General features: G+C 43.4%; 1 protein-coding gene across 2 annotated transcripts in view; it reads left to right on the forward strand.

Annotated features, from left to right (window-relative positions):
* The window catches only part of EPHB6 (EPH receptor B6), a 67,835-nt gene that overhangs the window by 32,985 nt on the left and 18,090 nt on the right, over positions 1–16,760 (forward strand). For both annotated transcript variants that reach the window (XM_063394123.1, XM_063394122.1), the window contains exons 4-6: positions 448–1,144; positions 13,381–13,536; positions 14,530–14,868. In XM_063394123.1, coding sequence (XP_063250193.1) covers positions 448–1,144; positions 13,381–13,536; positions 14,530–14,868 — 1,192 coding nt within the window. The remainder of the gene's footprint in view (positions 1–447; positions 1,145–13,380; positions 13,537–14,529; positions 14,869–16,760) is intronic.

Genomic DNA, 16,760 nt, shown 5'->3' on the forward strand with positions numbered 1-16,760 from the left:
TGCATAGGAGATGTCAGAGCACAGCTCCTGCTGTGGTAAAGCTGGGTAAAGGGATTTCTGCTTTAATGTGTTTTCCAGAGAACAGTGCCTTATTGCTCTGTCTCATTTGTTTGTGTCCCTTGTTTTGTCTCTTGGGATAAGAGATGGGAAAATAGGAAGAAAGTGTGACTCTGATGTTTTAAGATTCTCAGTGTTGTGTGACCAAGTTTGCATGATTTATGTTTTCTGTCACAACAGTTCTTACTTCAGAGCTTTGACTGCTCTTCTTTACAGGGTCATACTCTGTCTGGAATGCTCTGCTGCACATGGCATCGACAAGTTCAAATATTGTCATAGACATGGCAAGGGGGAAGGGAAGACAAAGACCTGTCCTGTATTTTTGGTGCAGTTGAATACTGAATCCATTTTTTCTTACCGTTCCTTTTTTCTCCTCTATATCCATTGTAGTGGGATGAGGTAAGTGTCCTGGATGACAAGAAGCGCCTGATCCGAACCTTCCAAGTGTGCAACGTGGCTGAGCCAGGTCAGAACAACTGGCTGCGCACGCACTTCATCGAGCGGCGCGGAGCCCACCGGGCGCACGTCCGCCTCCGTTTCTCAGTGAGGGACTGTGCCAGCATGCGCACCGTGGCCTCGTCCTGCAAGGAGACTTTCACACTCTACTACCACCAGTCGGAGGCTGACACAGCCTCTCAGGACATGCCAGAGTGGCGTGAAGGCCCCTGGACCAAAGTGGATACTATTGCAGCTGATGAAAGCTTTTCCCAGGTGGACAGCACTGGGAAGGTGGTCAAGATGAATGTTAAAGTGCGTAGCTTTGGGCCACTCACCAAGCACGGCTTCTACCTGGCCTTCCAGGATTCGGGAGCCTGCATGTCCTTGGTGGCAGTCCAAGTCTTTTTCTACAAGTGCCCAGCTGTGGTGAAAGGATTTGCTTCCTTTCCTGAAACGTTTGCTGGCGGGGAGAGGACCTCACTGGTGGAGTCTCCGGGGACGTGCGTACCCAACGCAGAGGAGACGAGCACGACGGGGTCCTCGAGTGTTCGGCTGCACTGCAATGGAGAAGGGGAGTGGATGGTGGCCATTGGACGGTGTACCTGCAAGGCTGGCTACCAGCCTGTGGATGAGGAACGAGCCTGCCAAGGTGAGAGAACTTTTTTCCTCTCCCCCTTAGGCAGCACTTCTTTTCATTGGTTCTCTGTGTCAGCAATATTTGGCCCTAGCCAAAATTTCACAGAGCTGGGAGAGTAAATCCTTTCTCACAGAGATCGCCTTGTAGCTAGCAGCCCATTCTCACACATTTAGCTCCTCAGACTGGAGTTGGAGTGACCACTTATGGTTTAGGAATGATGTTCTCTAGTTTGGTATTGCCACTAAAACCACGCTGCCACTCTCTCCCCTCCAACTGGAAGCACAAAAGGCAAAGATCACTGGTTAAGAACAATTTACTGAAAACAGCAATGAGATAACAAAATGAACAGTAACAGCAATGATATTAATGACAAAATGTGTATTTACATGGGAAATGGCAATAAACAAATACCGATCTGATTGGCTCTTTCTGACAGGTCTTCTCCCAACAGAAAGGAATGCCCTCTTCCTTGGAGTGTGTCTTCCCCTCACCCCTGTCAATGATAAGAGGTGGTTTAGAGTAACATCTGATCCTGGTTACACCCCCACAGCCATCCCCACTCCTAGCTAATGCAAAAAATTGTCCTTGTCCTGGCCGAAGTGAGGACACCACTGCTTGCTGCTAAGAACATGGTTGGAAACTCTGTTCGGGCCTTAGTTACAGCTGCCACCAGAGACAGCGTCTCAGGGTACATACACAGAACTATCAGGAGCTCTCACTAGTCAGATCTACCATGATTCTATTTCTTTGCCAAGAGGCAACAGCATTAGAAGAAAGATGCCACGTGGAGGAGAGCTGAGCCCAGAGCTAATACACCCTCTGTCCTAGTTATTTCTAGCCCTTTTGCTAGTGTATAGTAATAAAACAAAAAAAAGGAAATGGCAGCAGCCTGGTCATGGGACAGAGAAAATGTGGCTCTGTGAGCCACTACTGACCAGAAAAAGCAGTCATAGTGGTATCATCATTACTGCTAATGTACTCTCTGCCCCAGGGCCAGTGGTATTGCTGTGAAATGTTTGTAGGAGGAAGTATTGGGCTAAAATCTGGCCAAGCCTGAACACCCAGTCTAATGTCATGACTGTGTTCCTGTCTCAAGCTTAGGACAGTCCATTAGAGCAAACTGCTTATGTTGATTATATAATTTGTGTATGGTGTTCTTCTGGTGCTTCCTTTGTTTTAGTATGCATCTACTCAAAACCTCTCAGCAGTGTGAAATGTTGCTGCACTACACTTAGTAGTCTAAAAAACAAATGTCATGTGGAACCCAGTTTTGGCTGCAGACAAAATTTAGAAGTTGGATTTGTTCAAACAAGGGTTCAGCTTGGACATGGAATGTACAAATACTCTGGTTAACACAGAGTGAAAATGCAACAAATAATTAATGGATGTCAATATGTTACCTTAAATTCCTGCTTCATTAAGTGATTTGGGTCATGCAAAATAGCTTTATTAAAATACAGGTCATTGTGCTGGAGACCTAAAAAACAATTAAAATTGGTAAGTGCTCTTCATTTGTTTAAACTTTGAGAATAATTAAAATATGTGTGCCTTTTTATCCTACTCATTCTGAAAGAAATGTAACTACATTTGTTTACTGCTGCTCCAGAGATGGTAAGCTTTGGCATAGAGCAGCTCTGTGTGGCACTAAGTTTGTTGTCTGCATCAGTAGCATGACTAGTTCACAGTCTGAATAAACTGACAGTCAGTAATTTAGTTTCAGATAGTAGTCTTAAGCAGTCAAAAAAAAAAAAAGGAAAGAAATTTGGCTTGCCAAATAAAAATAAGGATTTTTTTAAAAAAAATCTGTCTTCCATTTTTCATAGTATTCAGTGAAAGCTGATACTTTCTTACAGCTGCATTGTCATAGAAGCTGGAGATAGATGAAAATGGTTAATATTATTAGGAATAACTGAAATAATGGCAGTCCATCAAGCTACAAAAGTCAGTTCCTATCATTTACTTCACGAGATTCCATGAGCAGCCTAGAACAGCCAATGACAACCAAATATGAAACATAATGTTAAAGAGTATTCTTTTCTCCTCATGTTTCTTGTAAACTCCTCTGGCTTGATCATCCTTCCTGATCTCTTCTCCCGCTAGCCCGCATGTGTATTTGTTGCTGTCCTGTCTGAATGAAGCCACATTCAGCTCGTGTCCCCTTGCTTGGTGTTTCTCTGCGTGGAATCCTCTCCAGTCCTTCTCCTCTGTACATGTGTTCTCCCTTCCTAAGAACAGACATACACCATGATACAGAGCTGCCACAGTGTTCTAGATAAAACACAGAACAAAAGCAGTAGCTCAAGGGCAGATTTCTACTGATGATAATGCAGAGAGTTGTTCTCAATAAGAGAAGAATCAACCAAGGATAAGAAGGAAAAGCAAGTTTCCTTCTTACACTTTGGTAGAAGAGTGTGTGGGCATTGCCTTCCCCCTCACCATATGCAAGCCTGTGAAGTCCTTCCTGGACCAGCTGTTATCTCTTTATTTAGAACAACAAATCTGCCAGGAGCCATTCTGGGCAGATAGATAGAAAGCCCTTTTTTTCCCCCTGCCCCCTATCATGATTTAGGGTACTTTCTTTCTTTACTTTTATAAGACTGCCTGCTCTATGTTACTGTATGGCAGATTTCTCCAGCTAAATAGAAGAGTGAAACAGCAACCTTTAGCAAGCCCTTTGGGTGCTGTGGGGTGCAGTCTGCGTGGGATTCACTTTTGACTTTATCTGAGTAGACTTGTCATGCCAAACAGTCAGAAAAGAGAATGGCAGATTACAGAGGAAAAAAGAAGGTCGGGACCTTGGTTCCTTTTCTTTCTGTAGATGTATGCACAGGGGCTGCTTTACCTTGCAAAATCATATAGTATCGAAATTACCAGGTGCTTTTGAAAATAATATTTAGAATTTATGACTGGGACATTTAAAAAAATATTTCAAAAATGACAGTGTAGACAAAAACAAGAAGAGGAATGACTGCCTGATAAAGTGCTAAGCTGACTTCCAAACAAAGAAGGACAGAGCTCTGGACAGAGCTGAGCTGATCAGCTGTGTGTGTGGCACCTCTGTACAAACATATACAACCAGAGGCAGAAAACTCCAGCCAGAAAGAGGAGGAGGGAACAAGTTTGGAGTGAGAAGCGTTAAGCTGAACTTGGGAGAGGGAGGAGGAAAGTTGTTGGTTTAATGTTTGTTTTTGTTTTCTCATTACCCAAATCTATGTTAATCAGCAATAAATTAAATTTCCCCAAGCCAAGTCTGTTTTGCCTGCGATAGTAATTCGTAAACAAGCTCCCTGTCTTTATAACTTCTTTACTTCTGCCCACGAGCTTTCTCATCCAGTTTTCTCCCTATGTCTTGCTGAGGAGGGAGTGTAAGAGGTTGGCTGGGTGGTCATTTGGGTATTTACCAAGGTTAGCCATCCACATGGCTGCTTCTCCTCTCTTCTTACTCTGGATGTTTGCTTCTAAGAGGGTTTAGCAAGCAAAAGGTCTGCTTGTCATCTGTAGTAGCTGTAAGGATTCCATAAAATTGCCCATGTCCTTTGGCTGTGTGCAGTCCCTTCGGATTGCAGAAGGAATCACATCTGTATTACTGATAACTACAGGAGCAAGCAGCTATGCACGGAGCTGTCGGAGGTCTCCTTTGGGAAGAATATTGCATGATTGTTTTTGTGTTACTAAAAAATGCCCTTTCTCACCAGCTTGGATAAACCTTTTTCAGTGTGTGAGGCTAAGAGAATGTTAAGATTTATATTAAAGTAAAAGATTCAATAGTCTGCTAAAAATATGCACATACTAGTAGCAAAGGAAGAAAAGAGCACAATAAGGTCTTCATAAATTTTAATCACTTAAAGGGTGCTTCCTTTAAAACCACAGGATCATTTACATTGCAGGGACTTGTGAAAGTCATCTGTTACAACCCCATGCTCAAAGCAGGACCAAATTGGGTTAGGTCACTCAAGGCCTGTTCTAGTCTAGTTTTAGTTATTACTGAAGATGAAGATTACACAATGTCCCTGGGCTACTGTTCCAATATTTGACAACACCCATGGTGAAATTACTTTTTCCTATGTAGAAGAAGATGTAGTAAGATGGAGTAAGAGGCTATTACAACTTGTGTCTGTTATCTCATGTTCTGCCACCTACACCTTCTCTGTATCCTCCCATTAGGTGGCTGGTGACAGCCATAAGCTCCTGCCCCACTGCCTGCTCTGCTTCAAAATGAACAAACCCCAGTGCCTTAGCCTCTCCTGGGTAAGAGCTTTAGTGTCAAGGTAAACTCACAGTTGACAACAGTGTTTGGTGCCTTTATCTAGATTACCTTTTTCAATTTTTTTTCTTCCATATTACTCCTTCCATCAGCTTCTCCAGCCTTCTTCTGCTACTTGCACATACATTTTGGTGCTTTTCAAGTAGTTTCCTTCTTTTCTTGTATCAAGTGCTTGCTATCTACTCATATTCTGTCCTACCCTGCCCAAATCTTTCCTCTCATGTTTTTGCTTTTTTTTTCCCTTACACAACCCATTCCCTGGCAGTTCTCCCACATATAATTAGCCAGTAATTGCTTCAGCTCCACCTCTTTTACCTAAAAAATCCCTTACTCAACTGATCTCCTATCAACATTAAGCAGGAAGGAGTTCTTAGTCACTTCATTTATTTTATCTCAGTTGATTTGATGCTGTTCGTTAAGACTCAAAAGACACACTTTTCTCTCCTTACATTTCTTTCATTTTCCTCTCTCTCTTCCCCACCCAAACAGTTGTAGTAACTGTGAAACTCTAGGTCAACCCAGGGCCCTATTGCATCACTGCCTTGCTTCTATTGCTGGCTGATCCCACCTTATTCAGCTGTGGAACAGACTGGCCCAGTAGGAATTTACTACCACCATAAGCTAGCCATAGATATATTTATGGGGGAGGAGGGGGGAAGAAGTGCTTTACCCAAAAGACACTACAATTTTTATTTTCTGGTGTGTTTTCTGCATGCTAATTATGCTATCTTTCTAGCATTTTGAGAAATGTAATGTCTAAATGTCTACATCATGATTCTACAATATTATCGGTTGCTAACTCCTCTCCATCATCTTGCCCTCTAATTGCCAAACTCCATCCCTTTGCCTTGAGTCATTCTCATTTGAGGCCCTCTGTAGCTCTGCACATTCAGTTCTTCCTAGGCCTCAAAATCATTTGTGTCCATTCATCCCTCCCGGTTTGACTCCAGTGTCAGCTTTGACACTGTTCATTTTCACTACTCGGACATCTAGTATTTATTCTTGCTGCCCCACAGTATCTCTGGGAGCAGAACTCCTATATAACAAACAGATCATTTGTCTCAGTCAAGAAGAGAACAATTTTATGCTCTTTTAAATGTCTTCCTGTGTCTCAGTTCAGTTCCAAGTCATATCTGCATACAAAAAGTCAGTGTCCCCTGTATCACATTCCCTAAAGTCACTGCTGGGTGTACCTAAAGCTCTGTTAAAGTTCCCAACTGCCTTTCTTGGTCTTCCTCCCCTTGCTGCATTTTGTGTAGTTCTCCAAATATTTGCTCTCTGCCCTTACTGTCCGAGTGAGCTTTTGAATGCCTCTTTCTCTGTTTCTTTGGTTCTTGGTCTGTCCTCTGTTCATTTTCATTTTCTGTACCCCTCTCCCCGCTGCCATTCCATGATTCCAGCACTTTGCTCTGCTGGTTTTGCTGTTTGTTACTGCTGGAAGTCTGTCAGAAGCTGCTCCTCTGGTCTCCTGGGGGGAACTCGTCTCCAGTGAGCAGTCAGGCAAACACAGGCAGCACAGGGGCGAGCGTTGCAGGGGGAGCTGAGGAAAACTGGGTCAGTGTCTGAGATGAGCTGTGCCCAGCTGAACTGTTGTGGCGTTCTGACACTGTGCCAAGATATGAAAAATGACTGAGACAGGCTGAGGGAGAAGCGCTTGCGCACTCCAAACCCTGCCTTCTCCTTTCATAGTAGGCTTGACTTGATGGGAAGTGGCAGCTTGCTCTGCCCCTGAGGTGCCTGCTCTGCAAGCCTTCTGTCCTTGCATTGGATATTGTGAATCAATCAGAGCTGGATCTGTGTTTTCTTGGAAAGTCCTGGTGCTGGGGGATGGTAAGTCGTACTATCACCAGTGACAAGGCCTGTGGCTTAGCTGGTGTTCGTGTTTTGTGTGAAGTCGTTCTGCAGGAACACTGTGGAGGTGTTTCAGGAGAAGCTGCTCTTGTTCAGGGGTGGTCCTGAGGTGGTAGTGTTCACTAAAGGAAAACATACTAGTCCTAGTGACAGTGGGCCTGCTTCAGTCTGAGTATTTGTTATGACCGTCTCCAGTGAGCACAGTCATCTGCAGAGGCTGTAGGACCACAGCAGGTGGACCTGATGCCATGATCTGCAGTAAAAGAAGGGAATGCAAGGTAAGATCATTCAGAAACAAATGAGATGTGGTTTCTGTCTGTGTGTGCGCAGACAGCCCTAGGCTCACTGTAACTGCTTGAATAAAAGGAAGTGGCTTTTGCCTATTTAGATTGCCAGGGAATTTTCTTCTCTTTCCTCCTGACTTGACCTTCGATACACTATTTATAGTGACTGGACTGAGGCAATGCCAGGAAAAGCTCCGTGTCCTGGGAACAATTATTATTGCTATCTGTGAGCTGAAGTCCTGAGTGCTGTGGGCAGCCTATCTTAGGCGGTTTTGGAAAGGAATAAAGGGGCTCGTGAATGTAAGCAGCTCCCGGACTGGATGCAGAGGCAGGGTTCAGGTGGAAGCAAGAAGTTTGTGATAGCTGCAATGCCTGCCTTTGGAGGCTGTTCTGTAGCTTCTTGTAGCCGGAGGCCAGTTAGTGTCTGCTGTATTCAGTCCAGCTGTTCTGGCCAAAATTACAGATGTAAAATACGAGCAACAGCAAAATTTAGGCCATAGTATTCTTTTTCCAATTATATTTTATTAGGAAGGTGAGAGAGATGTGAATCATGTTTAATCACTGTAAATCAGCTTTGCTTGCAATATGCTATATGATTTCATTTTGCTGTTTTTATTCTGGAAATAGAAATACCCAGGGGCAGAATGAGAGTTTCAAAGCATGATTGTTTCTCTGTATCTGCCATCCCTCCTGGAAATAACAACGTGAGATTATAGGTTTATACAGTAATTATTTTTTTCACTAGGCAATAAAAATAATCACTGTGGAGAGATCTTCCCTCCTAAGTTGCTCAGTATTCTACTCCACAGTTCTTCAGGTGCAATTTCTGCAATGTGAGTGGAACTGGGCAGGTGAATCTCTTCCTTATTGCTTTTCTTTACACTTTTCTCTCTCATTTAGCGTCTTTTCTCAGGCCCCTCCCTCAGAGGGAACCTGACAATCCTATTCTCATTTCACTTCTGAACATCTGAAATGAGATGTAGTCTAGTGTCAAGAACTTTCCATTCATTGTTCCCTGTCCACCCACCCATAATCATGTATGTGATGAATGATCTGGCAGTGAGGCAGCCAAGACCACAGGGTTCTATCCACACATTTTAATTGGCTTATGTTTGAGGGAAAACACAGAATAGCTGAACTTGGAAGAGATCTCTGGAGTACACCTTAACCCCCTCCCTGCACAAGCAGGGTCATCTCTAGCAAGTAGCTCAGCACTAGGTCCAGACTATTTTTGAATTTCTCTAAGGATGGAGACTCTACAACCCCTCTGGGTAACCTACTTCAGTGCTGTGTCACCCTCATGGTAAAAAAAAAGTTTTCTTGTGTTCAGAGGTAACCTCCTGTGTTTCAGTTTGTGCTGTTCACCTCTGGGCCTGTCACTGAGAAACACTGAGAAGAGCCTGGCTCTGTCCTCTCCACTTCCTCCCTTCAACTATTTGTGCTCATTCATGGGATTGCTGGAAGCCTTCTCCCCTCCAGGCTGAGCATCTCTGTCAGCCTCTCCTCCTGTGGGAAATACTCCATCCCCTTCACCATCTTTATGGCCCTCTGCTGGATTCTCTCCTATATGTTAATGCCTCTGGTGGACTGGGGAGCTTAGAACTCAACACAGGACTCCAAGTGTACCCTCACCAAAGCTGAGTAGAAGGCAAAGATCATCTTCCTTGCTGCAGAATTCCCCAAGGTCTCCAGGATCTAGAGTTCCTAAAGGCTGGTCTTGCATGTAATGGACCTTATCTTGTGTCACCCAGCAGTCGACCCACATTTTCCCTCTTCCTTCAGCCACTTCTCAGAGAAACCCTTCTCACTTTTGACATGCTGTGCCAGATGTGATTCCAGGCAGGCTCTGGCTTTCCTAGCCATGTGTCTACGTGTTTGGACAATGCCTCTATGTTCCTCTCAGGCTACCTGTCCATGGAGGCTTCTGCCTCCATGTACTTCCTTTCTGTGCTAGGAGCTCTGTTCAAACATGCAGGCCTTTTGGCATTTTTTGCCTGAATTTGTGCTTGTTGGGATGGACTGCTTTTGCACCTGGAAGAGGCAGTCCTTGCACATGAGCTATCTTTTTTGAGTCACTCTTCCCTCCAGGCGTCATCCCATGGGACTCCTCCAGATCACCCAAGTGGTCACATCTGCTCTCCCAGAGTTTTGTGTTGTGAGCTTGCTTTTTGCTCTGGTCACTGCACTCTGGATCTTGAACTCCACCATGTCGTGGTCACTGTGGCCAGGGCTGCCTTCAGCCTTCACATCACCAGTGAGCCCTTCCTTGTTTGGGAGCATCAGGTCCAGAGGGCACCTCCCCTCATTCCTCCTCTATTGCTTGGGTCAGGAAGTAGTTCCTGATTCTCTCCAGAAACTTTCTGGAACACTTATGCCCTGCTGTGTTCCTCCTCCAGTGTAGTAGGGTGGTTGTAGTCCCCCTTGACGATCAGTGCCTCTGGATGGGAGGCTAATTCCAGCTGTCAGGTCTGAGCTCCAGCCAGTTCTTCACAGGTAAGTATTGAAAACCATCTGAGACACACCAGTGTAGCCAAGACATCAATCAACTCTAGTCCAGCACATAGGAAATGTGAGCATATTACGGAATTTGTTTCATTGGTGGAACAGCTGCGGTGGAGTTTTATTTCTTCAGTTTACTCAGCTCTAGTGGTGTGCTTATTAATGGGCCTGTGTGGCTGCTTCACCCTGCTTGAGTTAAATAAAGGACAAGGGAACATTTGACCTGGAGATGTTGGAAGGGATATGTTTACATTAATTCTGCTACCTTACTGTAAATGGCAACTGTATCAAAATCACTTCAAAAATAGGGCCAGATTCCTTTTTAAATGTGGTTAAGCTTTTTTTTTCCTTCTTTTTTGTTTACTGCTCATATTTGAAGTTTTTCTCAGAAGCCTGCTACTTTAATTGGTGGCAATATTCTTGTTTAAACCTGTAATTTACTGTAAAGTCACCTGTTCTCATGCTGTCATTACTCTTGAGCCTAAATAAACAATTCTTCATTGAATGACTCTTAGAGTTCTGGGATTGCATTCAAAAATAGTGAGGAAGAGATCTCTGAGGCAGCAGGGAATCAGCTCAGTGTGACAAGACAAAAGGCACTGGGCACTGGGCAGTGCTTGGGGAGACAGCAATAACCTACCTTTGCATATGGTTCAGACATATAATGCCAAGCACAGTGCATGGACAGTGAAATTAGGTTTTTTGAGGCAGTTAAGAACACGTGTAAGTGTTTGATCCCTAGTGTTTGTTACACCTACCCGTTCCAAAGTGTTGTCACTATAGTAGTGTGACATCAGTGATCTGAGCAAATAACATTGTTATCCATTAGCTGACACCGTGTCCCTGTCCAGAGGCTTGTGTTCTTGCTGTGTGTTGGTTGGGTTTTACAAGCAGCTTTTGAATGTTTATGGTCACTTGGACCATCACCAATGGAACTTTTGTTCCATTCTGTAAAACCTACAGCACTGCACTTGTGCTTACTATCTTTGGCTAATTCATCAACAGTGTGCCATCTCCGCAGACCTTATCCCTGCATCCCCAGGCTCAACAGCAAGTTGCCAGTAGACTTCAAAGAACTGTGTAAAATAAATGTTTATTTATTTTAACACAACATGTTTATTTTAAAATTAATTTTATTTACTAAATACCAGACAAATTCTTCATTCACAGCTTTGCTAGGTTTCCATATGATTTGCAATTGGGCTAAAGGTGAATTTACCTGAAATCTTTTGCACTGTCCTTGTAGGGTAAATATTGTTTTGTACTTCAGAAGTAAAGTCTGTACCCTCTACAGATTACCCTTTGGCATCACATACATGGCAGACATTACCATTACCTGTTCATTTTCATTGTTGTGACTAGCAGCAAGGTCACTGTCCTACTGGATACCAGGCTGTAATACTGAATGAAAGAAAAGAACCAGTCTACAGGGTCTGCCTTGACAAGTGGAATGAATGTGTCATTAGTTCTAAGCCTCAACAAAAGCTCAAGAAGAAGTAGGGTGCAAGAAAAAACAGATCAGATAAAACTGCTTTTTAAGAAGATAAAGACATTCACATTAAGTTCAGCATTCTCAAACTTGAAATAAAGAAAGAAAGATCCCTGAAATTTTGGTTGAATGACTATGAAGTGTGTTGGATGAGAACTTCCTGTTCATACTACTCGTAGTTTCACTACGAGGTGCATTTGCCAAGAAGTGTGACTATTATATTCTACATTTGTGGCTGTTAAGAGAGCCTAAAATTGAGTGAAAGGTATATAATTTATAAAGTGGATAAAATCTTACATACTCTTTTTTGTCCATATAAACATATGGACATATCTCTCCGTATGGGAATAATTTGATTTTCCGCTGGATACAGTCCTAAAGGCAAAGGCAGTTGCACTTTTCCTGCCATCATCCATCACATGAAAAATTAGAGTCTCTTCTTCCCCTTTCCTTTCCAAATGGCAATGTGTCACACACCGAATATTGTCATTTTTTGAGTGCTGGAAGAAAACAGTGTTCCCCTATCTAATAGCCATCATTCAGAGGTACTGAAGGCTCCTTTATAGCCTGACCCATTCAAGGATTTACCACTCTTTTCTGTGTACATGTGGAGGTTACTCTGCATCCAAGAATTTTGGCAGAGAAGATGAAGTAATACAAGAGGTGCAAACCTGATGGGACTCCACAGATGTTACTGGCTGTTATTTCTGGGCTGTGCCTGTAGCCTCAAAGGGTATTGAACACATATGATCCTAATTTCATAAAATGCCTCTATACAATATTCTTCTCCTACTTGCTTTGGCTTTTTTAGGTAACTTTTTGCAGTCCTCAGTCCTTTGTAATATTCTGATTACAGTAACTACTAGAACGGTTCTGCTCTTGGGGGTGTCCCTTGTGTCTCTTGGCATCAAATGCTTATCTGGGGTCTATCTGAAAGTTTTCCATTCCTTGTAAATGCTCTGTATAGTGAAGTTAATGAACCAAATGTCAGCTGCAAATGAACTTTCACCTGAGCTTGTTAGTCCATAAAATCTAAACGAGCTGTATCTATTTATATAGAAAATCAGCTTTAGAACACTTATATAAAAATAGTAAAAGCTGTATCCTAGCACTTCAGTGTAAGGTCCAAGCACCCCTTATTAGGCAATTCAGCACAGCCTCTTTGCCAAACCTAGAATATGCCATACTCCCATATTGTTAATAAATTATTTTTTCATTTTCTTTCCCTGTAGGATGGATTTCCATCCTTGTTTCAGCTTGTTGCATATACGTGTTCCTATGCATTTGCAGGTTAAATTTGACTAATTAACATGCTTTTATCCATTGCTGGGAAGTTTTCAGACCTACAGGAAAAAAAAATAGGACTGCCAGTCTTAGTGTCTGCTCTTAGTTTTAATGCAAAATCAGCAATGGTAGGGTATATTACTTTAAGCAATGAAACTATTGTAGGCAGCATAAAAAATCTAATTCTTTGGGTGTGTTGGGTGGGGGGAAGGAGGTGTGGGTAACTGTTTGATATTTCAAAACAAATCACTTGGCTGGGCTCCTTGGCTTCTCCAATTTAAAAGCTCTTTGAGTGAATAATGAGAAGACAATTATTCAAGGTGGCCAAAACTGTCTCAGGACTAAGTCTCTTTCATCTGCAAGTGAATCAATTTAGGCACTTACAGAATAAAATAAACTTTTAAAATGGCAACTTGAACAAAATACGCACCATAAAGAACCAAAACCAGCAGTAGCTGTATGCAATAACTTCTCCCAGCAGTAGCAGCACAGGCTAAATGTAGATAAGATTACAGTGTTTCTAGAATCTGAATTAATGATTTTCCTGCTTTTGCCTCTCTTATTTTCCTCCTCTTAGCCTGTGCCCCTGGTTTCTTTAAAGTATCTGTGGGAGATGACCCCTGCCATCCGTGCCCTGCCCACAGCCACGCTCCACTGCCGGGTTCCCGGGAATGTGTGTGTCAGAACCGGTACTATCGGTCTGCTTCAGACAATTCTGATGCTCCCTGCACTGGTAAGTGTTTGCATGAAACGTCTGAAGGCAAGAAGGGCAGTTAATGTGAGAGAATGTGCCCAAATGATGTGGGAGGAGGTTGCAATTCCCCTCTTTTCAAGACCTTCGAAATAACCCAAAGCTTCCCTTTGCTCCTGCACTGACTACAGAGTGACAGTGAAAATGAGGATTCTTGGGTTTCATTACAGCCTTCAGAGGGAAAGTGTTCTGTAAATAATGTTTCCTTTACCCCTCCCTGTTATTGAGCTCAGCCCCTCTGTCCCTCCCCTTCCCGTCCTGCTTTGTGTCTGTGCCCAGGTTTAGCAGTGCAATTCTGCTGCCTGCTTCTGCCTCTGAACTTTTCACTCCTTAGCTGCAGTGTCTTATCCCATTCTCATCCCCATGCCTTCTTCTCACCCTCTGCATTTTCCTCCTTCTCTTCACTGCCTCTGTGCCATCAAGGAAAGTGTTGGATGCAGAGAATGGGCAGTTTTTCAGCTGTCAGAGTTTACCTCTGATGCCATTGAGGAATCTGGCTGCAGGAATAATTGTAGGCAAAACTGGTGTCCAGTTCCTGGAACATATACAACAGGTTAACTGAAGCCTGAGAAAGTTCAGAGATACTAGGTGCCAAAGGAGAGGATTACAGGTCTCAGTAGAGAGAAATCTTTACTAAGCTTTTGTAAAGTTTAAAATTTCAAGGGATTGGCACTTCCCAAAATAATGACTGTTCTTTTAGGGAAATGAGAAAGTCACACCCTTGAAACAAAGACTCTTCGTAATTTTGTTTGTCTAAAATGTGCTAATACAGTTGTTCCTTTGTTAATGTGTGTGCTTGACGTAGCAAAGAATATGTTTTTCTTAGCCTCACTCAAAGAAACAGCTAAAGAAGATTAAGAATAATAAGAAGCAGCAACTTGTTCTTCTGTTCTTTTCCCTTTGCTTTGCCTCCTGCCTTCCCTGACCTCTCTTCCATTCTTCCATGGGATTTTGATCCTTCCTTCTGTTTTCCAGGCATCCCCTCTGCTCCTCGTGACCTCAGCTATGAGATCGTTGGCTCCAACGTGCTGCTGACCTGGCGCCTCCCCAAGGACCTGGGCGGCCGCAAGGATGTTTTCTTCAACGTGGTGTGCAAGGTGTGCCCGGCGGGCGCGGCGGGGCCGTGCGTGCGCTGCGGGGACAGCGTGCACTTCGAGCCGCGCCAGGTGGGGCTGACCGAGAGCCGCGTGCAGGTCTCCAACCTGCTGGCCCGGGTGCACTACACCTTCGAGATACAGGCCGTCAACTTGGTGACTGAGCTGAGTTCAGAGGCGCCCCACTTCGCCACCATCAACGTTAGCACCAGCCAGTCAGGTGAGGAGACCCCTGCATCCCAGTCCCAGGTTTCTCCTTCTGTCTCTCATTTGATTTGCTTTTATCTTTTGAATCCTGGAGTTTTGTCTTTTTACTTGTGCCTTTTTTTTATCCTGCCCTGCTGGTTCCACAGTTTCACTTTTGCCCTTCTCATTCCTGCCGTATCTAAGTGGGCGTTACATTCTTCCCTGGTGGCAGAAAAACTCAAGTTTAACAGCTGATGTGATTGTTGGGGAAGAAGCTGCTCTGGAGAAGATTCCAATGGGAGATACAGAGCTGTGGGTCAGACAAAGCACATTGTTTCATTGTGCAAGAGAGGGGACACTGTCAGGGTTTGATGAAGATTTTGTGAGCATCAGCTTCTCAGCACTAGAGAAGATAATTTTTCTATCCCTTACTCTCCTCCATTTCATCATCTTTTTTTCCTCTTACTAAGAAATAAATTTTTTTTTTGCTCTTTACATGGTAGAAATATTAAAATGTGTTGTGCAGTTATATTCAAGGATGTCGTGATCCTTGTAACTAGAAACTAAACCGTGGGGATGACTAAACTAAGATACTAATGGGTTGTGTGGGCAGTTAGAGGAGTTCTGTTTCCTGTAAATATCATTTACAAGGGCTGGAGCTGGAGAGAAACACATACATCCAGGCATAGAGTTCTGCTAAATGTCAGCATTAAGAGACTGGGCATATGTTGTTCTTCACAAGCATGTATAAGCTAATGCAGAGAGGAATTATACACAGCTTGTTTAAGAGGATATAATGAAGAGTAATGTGATGAAGAGGAGAAAGAGGGGGAACTGAGTGACAGAAAATGTCTGCAAACATTTAGAGTTGTGTAAATGTTAAACTGAAACAAATCCCGTATGAGATTCCAGAGTGTAGTGTGGAAACCTCTGCAAAACAAGGTTTTGGTAAAGCTCCAGAGAAGTGCTGTGAAACCAGATGTGGTATCATGGGCTTGGTTAAATCACATCTTATCATTTCTGCTTCTATTATGTGGAAAGAAAGGCAGTTTATACCTCCCAACTAATTTCCTGCTGTTAACAGATGCCAGGGAGTTGATCTGTTTGTTCCCTCTGAAATGTTACCTGACAGACATCAAGTAGCAAAGCACCTCTAGGATCCCTTGTCCCCTTAGGAGGCTGGCTGCAAGTGGGTGATCAGTTTTTGTTTACAGCAAAATGTGGCTGGGTAATTTATATGCTAATTCCAGGCAGTTCCTTTGGCTTCTCCTGGAGAAAGGTGGGTGTTCTCTTAACATCCTACAGAATCATGCTTCTCATCTCAACCTTCTTTAACTATATCAGAGATAACTTAATTGAGCAGCTGCTTCCTTCTCCTTCCCGGAATCAGAAAAATCTACCCTCTTCTGTTTCTGTCTGAATTTTCTGACCACTCCTCTTCCAGGTGTCTCCTCGTGTCTCTGGGTGTCTTGGGTATGTTGGGCACTTCTCTTTAAGGTGCCTCTCTTGTGCGGTAGAGCTGTTTTAGGGGAGGACAACTTCCTTAAACATCAGTGTGTACTGAGTGGCTTCTTCTAGTGTTTGGTCGCAGTTTTTCTTTCCTTGCTTTTCCTTGGGATCATTAGGAGTGAGCTTGAGACGAGCTGCCCTCGATTTGTGTTGACAGCTCATACTAACAAGGCCCTGCTTCCCCCATCACGTGGCCTGTCTCGTCCATACCCCCTCCTTTTGATCCCTTCAGCAGCTTTTCACTTTAGCATTGCTTGTTGATGTTCGTTTTTACAACAATTATTATTGTTTCTATTATTATTATTATGTGAGCAGAGATATAACTTTTAGGATTTTGCACGCTGAGAGTAAAAGGGTACAGGAAAATGTGAAGGGTGAAAAAAAAGGCAAACCAGGAAAAGGTACAGTGTCAGAATG

This window comes from Prinia subflava, chromosome 3 (assembly GCF_021018805.1).
Source record: "Prinia subflava isolate CZ2003 ecotype Zambia chromosome 3, Cam_Psub_1.2, whole genome shotgun sequence".
NCBI classification, from domain to species: domain Eukaryota; kingdom Metazoa; phylum Chordata; class Aves; order Passeriformes; family Cisticolidae; genus Prinia; species Prinia subflava.